The sequence below is a fragment of the Rhyacophila brunnea genome, unplaced genomic scaffold (assembly GCF_057557595.1).
Source record: "Rhyacophila brunnea isolate RB1 unplaced genomic scaffold, BYU_Rbru_1.0 scaffold_13, whole genome shotgun sequence".
NCBI lineage: Eukaryota > Metazoa > Arthropoda > Insecta > Trichoptera > Rhyacophilidae > Rhyacophila > Rhyacophila brunnea.
Window position 1 is genome coordinate 20253876 of NW_028232785.1, and position 16239 is coordinate 20270114.

Consider the following 16239-nt stretch of genomic DNA (forward strand, 5'->3'; position numbering starts at 1 on the left):
ACTAAAAATAAATGCTCTAATCTTAAAATATTACTGATAATGAAATATTGTGCAGTTGTATTGTGCAAATACATACCATGCATGTGTTCGTTTGCTCTGATAAGAAGTTTTTTTTGATAATGTTTTCATGTTAATGCTCACCTGATAATTCCCATTCAAGGTCAGGACAGGTGATTGCTACATTCTTTTTATTTCAAAAACTTAACTTTTAATTATGGGTTATGTATCTTAATTAATAAAATTTAATTATGTTTCATTTCTCTCATATTATGTCATTGTTATCTTGTAGTCTGTTTGTATGACTTGATGTGATTTTAACTAGATCAAGTTATGTTTTCACGGAAATGTCTAGGTGATTTGAAGAATCATGAAGATTTCGAGAATTACGACAACACTTTGTGTGGAATGTTTTTTTTTTTCTATAAATAATTTTAGATAATCTGAATTCAATGCGCTAATCCACTCATCACAATAAGCAGATTTCAACCGAGTATATGGCTTTTTCTTTATTGCAAACAAATTGTGCCAATTTTTTTCATGTGCCTACGCAAGAAGTCTTCTTTTTTTGGCCATATCCGCCCCTTAACTGAAGCATATGGACACCACGCGGCGCCTCCAAGAATCCCTGTCGCTCGCCAGTCTTCTTGCTTCGTTCCAGGTCAAACCAGAATCCCGTAGCTCCGCCGTATACACTCTGTAGATTGTATTTGGCGGCCTTCCAGGTCGCCAGAATCCTTGTCGGCTTGAAGCACAGGCAAGCCAGGTTAAAGTTTTCTTCTGGCATCCGCAGCACGTGGCCGAGCCAGGTCCAACGTCGCCTCTTCACTTTCAGCATGATGAGAGGCTGCTCGGTGCGTTCTCTTATCTCCTCGTTGCTCCTAAAGTCATACTACTGCACACCCAGTATTCGTCGCAATTATCTGTTTTCGAAGCTCAGTATACGGTTGCTCTGAGCCTTCGTAAGGTGCCATGATTCGCTACCGTAAAGCAGCACCGGCAGAATGCAAGCGTCGAATAGGCGGCATTTGGTTTTGACTGAGTACAATTGTGAGTCCCAGACATTTCGCATCGAGTTGAATGTTGCTCCAGCCATTCCCATTCGGATAGCGAGCTCTTTCTGCAAAATGCCATCTCCCGTGATGTGTACCCCCAGGTACTTGAAGCTGTCGACGCTCTCGATGTTTTGTCCATCGAGAAGTGGTCAGGGCTTAATGTGCTTATTGGTTCATTGTCTAAGATTACTCCTCCAAATGTGGGGGCAGTTTAATCTCCTCCTCTTTTCTTCAGAAGTGTAAGAAACAACATCCCTCTGTAAATTTCAGCGGTTAGTGTGTATTTAAAAAATAATTGTACAATGGTCAGCGTTTACGAACGGTCTGTGTCTTCACAGACCCCTGATAATAAGAGTGCGAGAGAGATGCCATTTCAAACGAATTTGCGAATGTCACGTTTCACTATTTGATACATTTTTGCACTAAAGTCGGTTGACTTGGTGATAACTGTGTAATTATCCTTTTCTCATTTTTCTTTTGTGGTGCTTTCTCCTGAACGCTGTGACTGATATTGAATATTTTGTTAATCGGTTTTGTCTTCTGTTGTCAACAGTTCTGGGAGATCATATCCGATGAGCATGGCATCGACAAGACAGGCCATTACCATGGTGATAATGACATGCAACTCGAAAGGATTGATGTATACTACAACGAGGCATCAGGCGGTAAGCATCCAACAAACCGTACCTTGTTTTAATTGAAATACAATGGACCTTTGTGGTCTACTGGCATGTCGGTTTCATTGGGAGACCTTGTGTAGAGTTAAAAATGATCTAATGTTTTTTGTTCCAGGCAAGTATGTTCCCCGCGCAGTGCTGGTGGATCTTGAGCCAGGCACCATGGACGCCGTGAGGTCCAGCAATTTCGGACAGCTCTTCCGCCCCGACAACTTTGTCTTCGGACAGAGCGGCGCTGGCAACAACTGGGCCAAGGGACACTACACAGAGGGCGCTGAACTCGTTGACTCAGTACTCGATGTCGTCCGCAAAGAAGCTGAGGGCTGTGATTGTCTTCAAGGTGCGTCATTGCTTATATTCCCTTTTCTGTCCAGCTCTCATTAAATCATGATATCCGTGGTACATATATATATAACCAATAAGGTTTTAAATTCTTCTCTACTCGTAGAGACCTTTACAAGTGAAAATCGTACCCATGAGTCCACATTCAGTTGGGCTGGTTCTCTTGCAGTTTAGCAATATAACATACTGCCTGATACAATGAACGGCCCCGATTATTTTACAGAATCAATGGGTATAACTAGAGGCCCCCCAGTAACAGGATTTTAGGCAATGAAGAAATAGTCTGGCGTGTAAACTATCTGTACATGAGTTCAAAAGTCATTGATTGCTGCTCATTTATATTTCATGCAAATTCAAATCGATTTACAGTTAACGCCTATTTTGACATGTGCCACGTGCCAGGAATCATCATCCGTAGAATCACACGATTATTTAAGTCATCAACAAATTTTATATAATATATAAGTGCGCTGGTGCTGGCCAAGCAGGAAAAAGTATGTAGATTCATTTTGCAACATGGAGCAAAATAACGTTTTTTTCCCTTTCAATTGCATTTTCTTCAGTTTATTACTAGTCTCCACCCAAACTCATGTCAAGCAAATGGAACATTTCGACATGAATCAGTTTGGTTGAACGCATAAAGTCAGTCTTAACTGTAGCAGCGATCTGTTATTTTAATATGCCTGAGTTCATACAATGTTTCGTTGTTTTGCGCAGGATTCCAATTGGCTCACTCTTTGGGAGGCGGTACCGGCTCAGGTATGGGAACACTCCTGATCAGCAAAATCCGAGAGGAATACCCCGATAGAATTATGAACACATTCTCCGTTGTCCCCTCACCGAAGGTAAGAGCGGCCCATTCTTACTTTGATAACATGTTTAAAATAATTATAGGCGGTACAGGTACATTGAAACTAAATAGTCCTGTACCGACAGCTCTGGTCAAAGTGTGGGAGCCTTGGAACGATGGTGGATTAACAATTGACTTGTGTTTCAGGTATCAGACACAGTAGTGGAACCCTACAACGCAACATTGTCCGTTCACCAACTGGTTGAGAACACAGACGAGACATTCTGCATTGACAATGAGGCCCTCTATGACATCTGCTTCAGGACCCTGAAACTCTCTTCACCCACATACGGAGACTTGAATCATCTCGTTTCGGTGAGTGAATCCGATTTTTTCTTGTTTCTATGTACACTGCTGCACCGCAGTGGTGCATACTGCCTAAAGGTCTAATTATGTTGTAATTAGTTTTGTAATGAATAGGTAGGAATATTAAAATGATATTACAGGTAGGTAGGTACACATCAATGTCATTATAGGACGTAGAGCAATATAGTATATTAATGATATTTGACACCCACGATGGCTGAATTTTTGCGTCCTGTCCGCAACCTAATAGGTTGAGCAGGTGGTTAACATACATTTCTCATCAATATCCTGAAATCCTGAACAAGCATGGGATAAAATTTCAATTTTATTTTTAACATTACCTAATTTTTAATTATTTGTTTGAAAACTGATAATGAAATTTGCACATCTGTTATGATAATTTACCAGTAGATGATATTCTAGTAATTGATTAAATCAGGCAGTCTTTATTGTAAACATCTAACTGACAGCCTTGCTCCCATGTATGTATATTCATGGCATGAAGCTAGTCTTGTTATTCGAATTCAATCATGTTGGAAAATAGAAATTATTCTGTACATTTCACGATCAGGGCAGATTGCCGGCTTGTTCAAACTATCCCTAAAAAAATGCACGGACAATAAATTTAGCGCGTTGGCCATGGTTTGCTTATTGAAATTATTGTTTTGTTTGACAGGTTACGATGTCAGGTGTGACAACATGTCTTAGGTTCCCCGGTCAATTGAACGCCGATCTCCGCAAACTGGCTGTCAACATGGTACCTTTCCCACGTCTCCACTTCTTCATGCCAGGTACGCATTGTCCAATTAATGTCATCTTACCTGTTTTTAAGTGGTCAAATGTTTTGATTGTAAGTGAAACAAACTTCACACGGAGATTTGGTTTATGCAGTATGTGTCATTTTATGTGTTTTAATTGGTGATATGGTTAATCTGTTTAAGAAATTATGTCATATCTAAATAGGGGTTTCACCAATGCGTGTTTTTCAATGGTGAATTGTTCTGTTTTGTATAAGAGCAAACATTGCATTTTAATTCATCATTTATGTGGGGGGCCACTGGTTCAAAATATTGTGGGAAACTTCATTGCAGCTGCGGGCTAGAAAATGATGGAGAATGATAGGATATAAAAATGTTCGCGAAAGTGAGTTTTTTTTAAAGTTCCATCATTAGCCATGTCAGAACTTTGAAATTGCACTGTACTTGCGAGTCATCCATTATCTGTAACATACGTGTTCATTGTATTGTGAAGATATTTTCAAATAGCTTTTTCTACATTAACATACTGAACTTTGTACATTAGGCGATCGATATTCTCCATATCGATGGTGCAGATCACAAACCTCCTTAGTCAAAAAATACGATTTTACAGGGGAAAGTTAAAACTGATTTATTTGCAGCATAATACGATGAATATGACATAGGAGTTTTAATTAAAAGATCAATAAACTCGTCTATTTTTCTCTTTGACATAGGAGGTAAAGTTCAACAGATCCGTTAATTTTTTGTTGAATTTTTTGATACCATAAAGTCAAAATCATAAAATTTGACATAGAAGGTTTGTGATCTGCACCATCGATATGACGAGCTAAGAATATGTTTTACAACAAAACAGGTCTTATTGAAGGAAATATATAAATTACATATTTTCGGGATCAATTGGCATTCACAACACAGAAAAAAACTTAACTAATCACGTACGTCATTTTGTCGATAGGATTCGCCCCACTCACAGCCAGAGGCAGCCAACAATACAGAGCGCTCACCGTTCCAGAATTGACACAACAGGTAAATTTTTGCATCAATATCACCTGTAGATATGGTCATCCTTCTGTACACCTCCGACCTAGGTCTGACTTGTCCCGCGCAGGTTTTTTTTACAGGTTTATACAATATAATTATTATAAAGCAAAATGAATATTTCGTAACTTGACGGATTGGAATTAAAACCCTACACCTGTTTTACCGAATACAGTTGATTGACACAACCATCCGCAGTCACACCGGAAATGGATGGTTTTCACAAATGAATGACAAGTGTCAAATGGTAGATTGTCACAATGGAAATATATAGTTCTCACTTGTCGATAGATTATTGTAACACTCAAAAATGAATAGGTGTATCGGCGGAAAATACATTTTGCTCTTGTTAGTGGCTAAATTAATGAACATGAACAAACTCGTCCAAAATGAAGATCAATTTAATGTCTTACTTTATTTGACAGTAGTGACATTAGCCACGAGTAAGGATCGTTGTTTAGTGAAGTGAATTTTGTCATTTTATTAAAATTAAGTTTACTTGTATTTTTTAAATGTGATTTTGTTCACTAACCCTATGTGTGATTAATTCCCACCCTTTAATATTCTGGTCTATGCTTATTCACAATCGGAGTGATACAAAGTCTATTGCTACTGAACTGCGCCGAGCACATCATTGAGAGATGTTTCTCTTACGTCACCGTATACAAATGATAACGTTTTTTAGATGTAAAGGTAGATTGTATTGCGTTTAATTGACATTGTCTTTTGTTGTTGACAGATGTTTGATGCAAAGAATATGATGACAGCTTGCGATCCCAGGCACGGGCGCTACCTCACAGTGGCCGCCATCTTCCGAGGACTGATGTCCATGAAGGAAGTCGATGAACAGATGCTCAATGTTCAGAATAAGAACTCCAGGTAAGCAAACGGTGTCAGCACAACATTGTCCGATTCCATCGCAACATATCCGTCATAAGTGTCAGGAGAGAAGGATGAATTCATTAATATTTTATTTATATTTTGCAGCTACTTCGTAGAATGGATCCCTAACAATGTAAAGGTAGCCGTGTGTGACATCGCCCCCCGTGGCCTCAAGATGTCCGCCACCTTCATCGGTAACACCACCGCCATCCAAGAGATCTTCAAGCGCATCTCAGAACAGTTCACCGCTATGTTCAGACGCAAGGTCAGCTCGCATTCTTACCTCCAATATTTTACGTATCTGGTTAACAAGGACTCTTAGAATGCGTCATCTTATTTACGAGCAGGATTCATGAACGCTGTGGAAGTCTGGCTTCATATTAAATCAAAAATTTCTATAATTATATTTTAATTTCTACTGGAGGTACATATAACAACATTGACTTGTTTTGTTAAGCTGCTGTTCGATTAATGAACAGGGAATGTAAAAAAAAACCTATTTCTTCAAAATTGTTTTATCGGAGATTTAAATGGTGCGATTGACGGAGAGGTAGTCACTCGACAAATCTATTTTCCGAGAGGAATGTAATTGAGTTGGAGAGGTCTTCATCTTGCAGAAGATTGATCTAGCCAGGCCATTGAAGACAATAAACTTTTACCTTTATCGATCAATGTAATTAGTGTAATAATTAAATTCAATGATTTTACTATTTTTTAGTAAATAATTTTTTTATGTGCTCCGTTATAATGATGTATTGATGCATTGCAGGCTTTCCTCCATTGGTACACCGGAGAAGGCATGGATGAGATGGAATTCACGGAGGCCGAGAGCAACATGAACGATCTCGTTTCTGAATACCAACAATACCAGGTAAGCCAGAATGCCGTTGAAGATATTTTTTCCCAACCCGGGCTAATTAGGAAGTTTTGAAAACCAATTTCACTTGGGTCTGTGTAGGACACGAATGTTCCTTTTTGGCTAATTTGACTTGTGCACTTTTCACAAAACATGCGTACATACTGAATACTTGTCGATGTGCCAAAGGCAATAGACATCTTGATTGCAATATTATATAAATCAAAATTGTAAGGGACAAATAGTCCAAGGATAAGGTAATGAATTCCCTAAAATGTAAATTTTTTTATTTTTGATCCACTAAAGTGAAACTGTCAATTTTTAATGCTGTGACGAATATTCATTGGATTGTTTTCTTTTTTGAGTGTAAGCCACACATTTGAAAGTGGATTCACATCCGAATTATAATGTTAGTGTTCAGGGAAAGCAGTTTAAATTTTGTTATCGACATGAAATGAGAGAATTTTTATGAATATCGTGATAGCAGTATGTTTGGCCTGTCTTTTTAGTTTAAATGGACCACATGAGATTGGGTGATTTACGCAGAACACATGGAAGAGTTATCATTAGGAAACTTATGAGCCATGCATACAAATAGTTTCTGCCAAAACAGACGGTCTCATGCAAAGCCTCCTGCGCGCACGCAAGGCGAGAAATCAAATGTATGCCCACACAATGGAATATTAAATTTGTTTTTTCGTGTTTCAGGAAGCGACTGCCGATGATGACGCAGAATTCGAAGAAGAGGAGACAGACATCATTCAGGAATAGATTTAAAACAACAAAATCAACGTCAGTTTTTAAAATCGGCCACAAAATACAAGAACATAACACAACAAAAAAATATCAAATTGAATACTACCAATTCAAAAGCAGTCGAGATAATATTTATATTATTATTGTTGCAATTTACTACTAAATAATTCGCCTTGTTTGCATTTCTGAATCTTGTCACCGTCGCTCGAATAATTTCACTCTTCCAATTGTGTTTATACCACCGTCGAGTTGTCATCTCACACGAGACTGCATCCGGGCTCTAGTGAAACCAGAATACCAGTGCTGACCTGTGAGTTGAACGAGACTACATGGTTACTTCGATTTCCATTTGTGCCACCCGGCGTGAGTCGATGACTCGATAGTCTTATTCTATCCATATAGACATGCAATTTTCTTTTTCTAATTACGTCCACGTCTTCGATTATTTTACGATCCAACGGCCGCCGTGAAACCCCGGTCCTATGTCGCACCTCGAGTGAGTGCATGTTACTTTCTCTCATTCCCGACAGAGCCGTAGCTCAATATCAGCGTTAAATCACAATCATATTTGACTTTTGATGATTGGCTATGTAATAATTTAAACTCTCATATCATTAGTCGATTTTTTTAAAAGCATATCATTTCTAATAATACACACAAAAATGGATCTCTTCCAACTAACTACTAAAATTGAAATCGACAGGGTGCCAATATTTAGTATTAATTATTTCTACACCATTAATGTCGTTTTAAGCAACTTAAAAAGTGTAATCGACTCTTGAGAGTATTACGATGATGGCCGCTGCGCAATTTTGTATTTAGTATTGTTGCAAATTTTCTATCGCGAAGACGTTGATTTTTTTTAGAAAAATTAAACAAGAATTGTCATGATGATGATCAATCCGTGTTTTTATTATCTTTGTATTATTTATATGGTCATATTATTTTCACTACGACTTGTGTTTTTTTTTTAATCATAAGTTCATACTTTTTTGTATTTTTTTTATATATTAAGTATAATTCGTTTCCCACTGTATAAGTTTTAGTATTTTTTTTAAAAACAATCGTATTTATTATTATTATATACGAATATATATATATGTATTGAGAATGTAAACATTATTATATATATTATATATTTTGAAACATAATCGCATTTTTTATGAACGTTTTTTCATTTGTATGAGAGATAACAATTATATATGGTAAAATAAAACAATAAATAATGTTTTACATTAAAAAATTAATATGGTTTTATTTATGTATATAAAAAAATGTACAAGTTTATTGCAGTAATAATTAGGGAGAGGATTTATATGCACTAAAAACAATTGACAGTTCGCGAGTGGAGAACTACAAGGTTTCTCTTTGGCGAAGCAAAAGTAACAACGAGGCAGTTTTGAATACTACGACTTTGTTTTCTCAAGGATGAACGCTTAGAACAGGGGCGGGCAAACTTTTTGGATGGAGGGCCGAATTCAAAATGAGCGGCGGGCCGCAAGTAAAATAACATTTTTAGATATACACTATTTATTATCACGAAAAATAAACATCACATAAAAAATTAATGAGAAGAATGAAAGTGTTGTACATTTTTTCAAATTCAGGTGTTAATTTTGTGGTTGATATTTTCAAAACTGCTTGTAAATGGGCATCGGAGATATTTGATCGTAAAGAATTTTTATTGAGGTTCATGATCGAAAATGTTTGTTCACATATATAGGTTGATCCAAAAACAACGAACATTTTTCTTGCATAATCTTTAAGTTGTTCGAATTTGTCTGAATTAAGGGCGTTGTAAAATTTGGATATAAATCTTCACGACGATGCAATTCTCTTAAATCAGTGTCACTGCAGACCAATAATCTCAAGTTGTAGCTCTGTCAGTACATTATCAATATCTATTGAAAATGGATCGCGTACTGTTGCTAAACTTGTATCAATTTTTCGGAAGTCACCAAATCTTTGTAAAAAATCGTCATTCAGAGCTTTAATAATTTTACCATATTCTCCAAATTTATATTCTGGTATATTCAGCAACTTCAAAGTTGGAAAGTGGTCCACGTTCTTATTCGATATTTGTCGAAGGAACAACTTGAGTTTTAATTGAAATCCATTCAAACTCTTCACCATATCGTGGGCATATATTTTTTTTCCTTGCAACGCAGAGTTAAAAGTATTTAAATGTGTCACGATGTTCAACATAGAAAATAGTGGTTACATAGTGTGAGACGAGACGCAAGGAAGACATACTGAGATAATACATTAACGAAACAACAAATTCTTAAAATTTTAATCTATTGTCAATATTTTTTAAAAAAATATAAAAAAAGTTATTCGTAATCAGAAGTACAATTAAGGTGACGCATCAGTGAAACGCCAAATAATTTCCAACTGTACGCGCGACGAAATTTTGTACTCGCTTCGCATTCATGGAGGGAACGTCGAGTCAGACATACGTCACTTTGCTGCGTGAATAGCGACGGGCCAATTAATTCTAAAATCGTGTAAAGATGACTAAAAACGTTACCCATTTACTTTAAAAAGAAAACATGTCAATGAATTTATTATTATTGTTACTAATAGAATAATAAACAGAACATAAAATGGACGTATGTTGGATTTATATGAGAAATAATATTTCGTTTGACAGGCGTCTTTTGCACCCGCAATCCGCACATCGCCTGGCAACGATCTTTTTAGACCGTGCCTCAACTAATGCATGGCCTTAATGATGGTGGGCCGCAGTTTGCCCTCCCCTGGCTTAGAACCTTGTAGTATTAGGCTCCCGAGTTGTATATGGAAAAAAAATTGCAGATACATACATACCCACTTCACCCAATATTACTGAAAAATATTGAATTGTAACCATAGTTTTTTTCACAACTACAATAATTTATTATTGAATAGGAAATGCAATTGGTATAAACCATAACGACGCTTTTTCCTAAATACTATTTACTGTTTTTTTTGTCTGAAACAATAAGTTTTAATAATTTTTTCAGTGCTCTGGTCTGGCAATAAATTTATATTGCATACCTGGACAAATCAAAGTCTGGTCTAGGCCAGTGTTCTCAAGTGAAATTTGACTGGCCGCACAGTTGACATTGACAGTTCTATGGAAACTTCTGGTGGCCACTCCAAATTTCACTTTCGTGATTGAAAAAATTAAAGCAAAATTTTATTTACTAAAAAAATGGATCAATTTACTTATAGACAAGTCCGTTTAATAAAAGACATTTGAACATTTTAGTACATATCTATTTATTTAAAAATAATGGAAATTCCACAATACCTACTCTTTTTTTCCACTGCGAGCCGGCATGGCTGCTTTTAAGTGTACACTGTCGACTGGCTTTGATAATTGTTTTTTATGAAGTGCATTACACTGAATGATTTTCACAATATACAGTAGTAGGAAAAATCGACAATATTAAAGAAATTGTGGCCAATTCTTTGAATATGGTCAACGTATAACTTCTACCATGGTATTATTAAAATGGTTTTTAAGAGTTTGGTCATGACTCATTTCCAATAACGCATATTTAACGTTAGCCCAGTTACTTATATTAAATACTGAAAATGATGGTGGCCATATCTGGTGTAGGGGACACCGTGATCACATGCGACATAATGAATACAAATTATTAAAATTACTTGAATTTCAAATAACCAATAAAGGTGGTTACAAGAAAGTAGTTGAGTGGCTCAAGTGTTGTTTCAGAGAGACCAAGCGCTGTATTGACATCCTGTTGGTTTCTCTTTTTAGTTACTTATTTAGGCCGAAAAAGTCTTCTCACATGGAATTTGTAGTCGAGAATCGGGATGGCAATTTAAGTGATTTTCTGATATACGTCAAGTTGGACTGCCCACTTTTGAAATAGCCAGTCGTTAGTGCTGGTTAATGCTGTTATATTAAAAAACTTTTTTTTGATTTTTGTTTTTCAAAAGTGGTTACTCCAACTAGACGCTTGTCATAATTTGATTTGGCCATAACTTTTTTAATTTAATGGCAATTACGATAATTTTTGCAGCACTAAAGATTGGCTATTTGGATTTGGAATTTTATTCATTTTTAAAAAGTGGGCACTCCAACTTGACGTTTTTTATAATTTGATTTGCCCATAACTTTTGTAATTTAAAGGCAATAACAATAATTTTTGCAGCACTAACCAATACTAATATAGTACTAACGATTGGCTATTTTGAATTTTATTTGTTTTTCAAAAGTGGGTACTCCAACTAGACGCTTGTCATAATTTGATTTGCCCATAACTTTTTTAATTTAATGGCAATTACGATAATTTTTGCAGCACTAACTAACACTAAAGATTGGCTATTTTGGATTTAGAATTTTATTCATTTTTAAAAAGTGGGCAGTCCAACTTGACGTCAAGTTGGACTGCCCACATTGAATTGCCTATAACTTTTTTAATATAACAGTACTAACGATGATATTGCAGCACTAACGACTGGCTATTTCAAAAGTGGGCAGTCCAAATTGACGTACTTGATTTTCTGTATATCCAAAACTGGCAACCAGAGTGGCGTTGAAAAAAATGTTTAAATATTTAATTTTTTTAATGACAATTTACTTAGAATTTTTGACATGCATTTTAAAATGGGTGACAATACTATTTGCAGACTGGCGGTTGGGAAACACTGCCTGAATTTTACTTTTGGTTTTGCCAAAAATTAACACTTCGAACATTGCAGTAACATTTTTAAGGTAATTTTATCTATATACATTATACAAAGATTAAAAGATTTGAATATAATGGCGTCTATATTAATATATGATCACCCCCCATGCAGCGTAGATATAAATAACACGCAATCTTCCGGCTTGAGCTGATAGTCCAATTCTCCAATCAACTCCCAATCCTCATCGTTCACAAGCACGAGAATTCCCGGTCTCACGGAACCCTGCTGGAGGAATAACTCTGGTCGTTCTTTCAGCATATTTTTCTCCATCCAAACGAGTAGATGGCTTATCTTCCAGGTGTCGTTTTCGTTGTATTTCGTGTTGAAGTCTGATAGGGCTGGCAGAGTGACACGCCGCTTCTTTATCTTGTCGAATAGTAATTCTGCACCACCGGCGAATTCGATGGTTATCGGTATAGATCTAGCGGATTCCGTCATTCTGTGGATTTAAAAGAAGTTAAAAAATCGTTGGCTGTTTGGAGCTATCAATGGTAACCGTACACCAGGGCACAGAACTGAAAGGAGGTCACTATCAATAGAGACGGAGAGAAATGATTTCAGGACAGGTCCTGAATTATCATGCCCTTGTTCATGATGATGTAAGAAATAGTTAAGAGAGGTCTTAAACCAGCAATGGACGGGTGAAAATGACATTCATACATTATTACTGAGTTTCAATTTTATCAAATTCTATTTCAAATAACCTCATAATAAATTCATGTACTCACTTGATATAATATATTATTTTATATTAAATATCGAATATTCTATTATTTGAGTATTATTAACATATTATGCAGCTGTATCAGTAATTAAATAAAACTAACACATACTTCGAAAGTAATGAGTGGTGTAAATGTTAGGTTATGTTATGATTCACAAATTACAGCGCGCTCAGCGCTGTCACATTTGTCATAGACAGCCATAGATGATATAATAGACAACTTATCCTAATAAAATTATTTTGATGAAATTGGGTGAAAAATTAAATAACACAAGCTTAATAAATAGGTACCTACCTAATTATAATATATTTCTCATAATTTTTTTACGTCTGCGTAATATTGAAAATGAAGATTGATGCGTTTTTTGAAATAAAGTTCTGAAAGAAAAATAGTAGGTACCTAGGTACCTACTAGCTCTAATAAAATTATGTCTTCATAGAACTAGGTACCTGTTGACCTGCAAACTTATCTGTAAAATGAGATGGAGATCCACTGTCGAAAACTACCCAATCACGACTCGTAACTTGCATAATTGACATTTGGATGACGTTTTTCAATATGACGTCCTATGGTAGTTGTAGTTCCATTTTTGGCCATTCTCCAGATAAGTTTCAAGGTCGTTTGCATGCTGTTCTTTGTTCATATTTTGACAGGACAATCGATAATTTTGAAGAGGTGTATTGTCTATGAGAATATGAAGTGTCGACACAATAAAGGGAGAACCAGAGTAAAATATGCTACCTACCATGATATTGACATTACTGACCTCTCAATTTTTTAAACTTATATATAATGAGGAAAACAATGACGAATAATATTAATTATTCGAATTTGACTTTGAAGTCCTTGAGATAGGGTTTGCTCTTTCTTCTTCGCGTGAGGTTATATTACCTATACTAATTTATTTTCCTTTTTCTTGTCGTTGGTCATTCCTCCGTTTTTATTTACTGGTCATACCCGCGCGTCCATTTTTTTATGTATGGAGTTTGGGATCCCTTTGTCTTCATTAAGGATTTGACTTTCTTATTGTTTACATGTTATGTCTGACAGTTCATTCTAACTATCAAAAAAATCATCTTGGACGAACGTTAAGTGATAGTTAGTGAACGTTAAGTGATCAGTGATTATGGCGCAAGATCTGAATGATCGTAAGGAGGATATTCTAAAACCAATGGACACCAGACGGCGTAGCAGAACTGCTACAGGAGGAAAGTTCAACGTACGAGCGTCGATTAAGATGCTGATGGTTGAGGTATCCTCGTTACGTACCTTATTTCAGCAGGGGGACCGGCAAGGAATGGCACAACGCCCAAAAACAATTCTTGGCGGCCCCTATGGTTGTAGAGTTAGGTCTAAATGACAAGTTGCGTCGGTGCGACCACTCGTCATCAGCTAACCATCTGACGGAGAGGACCATCGCGGCCCTCCAGAATGCGATGTTTTCTCAACGGGACAGCTTCTGAAAGGGTATGCAAGGGTTAGTGGATTGGGCAACCAATCCTCAAAACATCATAACAGCGATGAGCCTGTACCAAAAAATCGAAGAGGGTTTTGGGGACAACGCATAATAAAATTTGCGAGAACATGACTCAGATCCTTACCGGAAGGATACCTTCACTCGGGAGGCACTATCAAGGATTCCTCCGAGCTGAGAGTCCCGGAAGGCCCACGAACTCACATTATGGCCGGGGTACTCCCAAGGGGCGACGTCCTGTGGGAAGGGAGTTCTCCATCGGAGGTACGGGCTCCACCAGGGATCCGTACTCTAAGCGAAGGTGACCGCATCTGGACGACCAACAACATTGGGGGCCACCTAAGAGACTTTCGGGGAGTCTGGATGGCGTAGTGTACCCCCCCCCCCCCAACATTGGTAAAAAAATACCTAGCCGTAGCCCGCATACCTTTTGTGCGGATACCACCATTGGTAAGTCCTTCTTTACTTTTACGGAAAAAATTTCAAACGCAACAATCAGCAGAGGTCACTCTCGAGATCGAGGACTTAAAAAACTCAGGGGTTCTAGAAGAAGCGGGTCAAACCCCCAGTTTTTCTCTCAACCCTGTTTCTGATCAAGAAAGAAGACGGGGCTCTATGCCCTGTTTTCAACCGAAAGCGTTTGAATGCGTTCCTACAGCCAAAGCCATTCAAACCAATTCACCATTACGAGGTTCCAGCCGTCTTACAAACAGAAGACTGGCTAGTAATAATGGATCTAAGCCAGGCGTACCTCCAGGTGTCAATGGCTTCTCAACATCGTCGATTCGTTCGACTAGCCTACCAAGGGGAGCTCCTACAATTCACGTGTCTCCCGTTCGTGCTGCCAACCGCTCCGATTATGTTGGCATCCCTGACCAATTGGGTCGCCGAACGCCTACGAAAGAATGGCTGAGAATATTCACTTACCTAGACGACTTCTTAGTAGCCAACCAATCCGAGAAACAGTCTCGGTTCAGGTGGAATACAGGATAACCTTCCTACAGTCTTTAGGGTGGGTGATAAATATTAAAAGATCCTGTCTGAACCCAAGCCAACAATGAGGGTCCCTGGACATCACGTAGGACACACACAACAAGCGGAGGTTTCTGTCACCGGAGAAGTGTGTAGCACTCCGTCACCATCTGCAAATGCAGGTACAAAAAGGCAGTTAGTCCCTCAGACAGGCACATATCCAATCCATTCTGGGGCGACTCAACTTCACATCCTACCTCCACGAGGAAGGTTGCATTGCCGACTTCTACAAAGCTCCAGTCATCAATATTGTCGAGGTTCTATTCTCGCCAATTTATGACAATCCCACCACAGGCCCAACGGGGCATCATGTGGTGGCCCTAGGCGATAGGATCCTCAGATTTGACACAACGCAGGTCAAAAAGGCAGTTGGTCCCTCAGGCAGGCACATGTTCAATCCCTTCTGGGGCGACTTAACTTCGTATCCTACCTCCACGAGGAAGGTTGCATTGCCGACGGCTACAAAGATCCAGTCATCAATATTGTCAAGGTCCCATTCTCGCCAATAGACGACAATCCCACCACAGTCCTAACAGGACATCATGTGGTGGCTCCAGGTGATAGGCTCCTCAGAGTTGACACACATCAATCACTTCCTGACGGCAGACGCAGCTGACACAGGCTAGGGAGCCCAACTGAATGAACACCACCTATCAGGTACGTGGGAACAAGACCAGTTAGCATGGCATGGCATTCCAACAGGAAGGAAATGTTTGCAATTCAATCTCAGGTACAATCAATCATAGAATCAGATCTGCTTCTGCAGACAGACAACAAAACAGTG

The 16239-nt window shown here is 37.9% G+C and overlaps 2 protein-coding genes across 3 annotated transcripts in view; one reads left to right on the plus strand and one right to left on the minus strand.

The window, feature by feature from the left end:
* Window positions 1-8671, plus strand: part of LOC147076865 (tubulin beta-1 chain-like) — a 28192-nt gene extending 19521 nt beyond the window's left edge. The window contains exons 2-11 of the mRNA XM_085940487.1: window positions 1606-1717; window positions 1845-2069; window positions 2789-2916; window positions 3069-3236; window positions 3904-4018; window positions 4944-5014; window positions 5766-5905; window positions 6014-6173; window positions 6678-6779; window positions 7473-8671. Coding sequence (XP_085796613.1) covers window positions 1606-1717; window positions 1845-2069; window positions 2789-2916; window positions 3069-3236; window positions 3904-4018; window positions 4944-5014; window positions 5766-5905; window positions 6014-6173; window positions 6678-6779; window positions 7473-7535 — 1284 coding nt within the window. The 3' untranslated portion in view covers window positions 7536-8671. The remainder of the gene's footprint in view (window positions 1-1605; window positions 1718-1844; window positions 2070-2788; window positions 2917-3068; window positions 3237-3903; window positions 4019-4943; window positions 5015-5765; window positions 5906-6013; window positions 6174-6677; window positions 6780-7472) is intronic.
* Window positions 8672-10769: 2098 nt separating this feature from the next.
* Window positions 10770-13159, minus strand: Urm1 (Ubiquitin-related modifier 1). 2 transcript variants are annotated; one of them, XM_085940490.1, is made up of 2 exons: window positions 13058-13159; window positions 10770-12663 (listed from the first exon to the last, which is right to left on the minus strand). In XM_085940490.1, the coding sequence occupies exon 2, from the start codon at window positions 12660-12662 to the stop codon at window positions 12321-12323; it is 342 nt and encodes a 113-aa protein (XP_085796616.1). In that variant the 5' UTR covers window position 12663; window positions 13058-13159; the 3' UTR covers window positions 10770-12320. The 2 variants fall into 2 exon arrangements, with proteins under 2 accessions (XP_085796616.1, XP_085796614.1); XM_085940488.1 differs by having other exon boundaries at window positions 12953-13093.
* Window positions 13160-16239: the final 3080 nt, after the last annotated feature.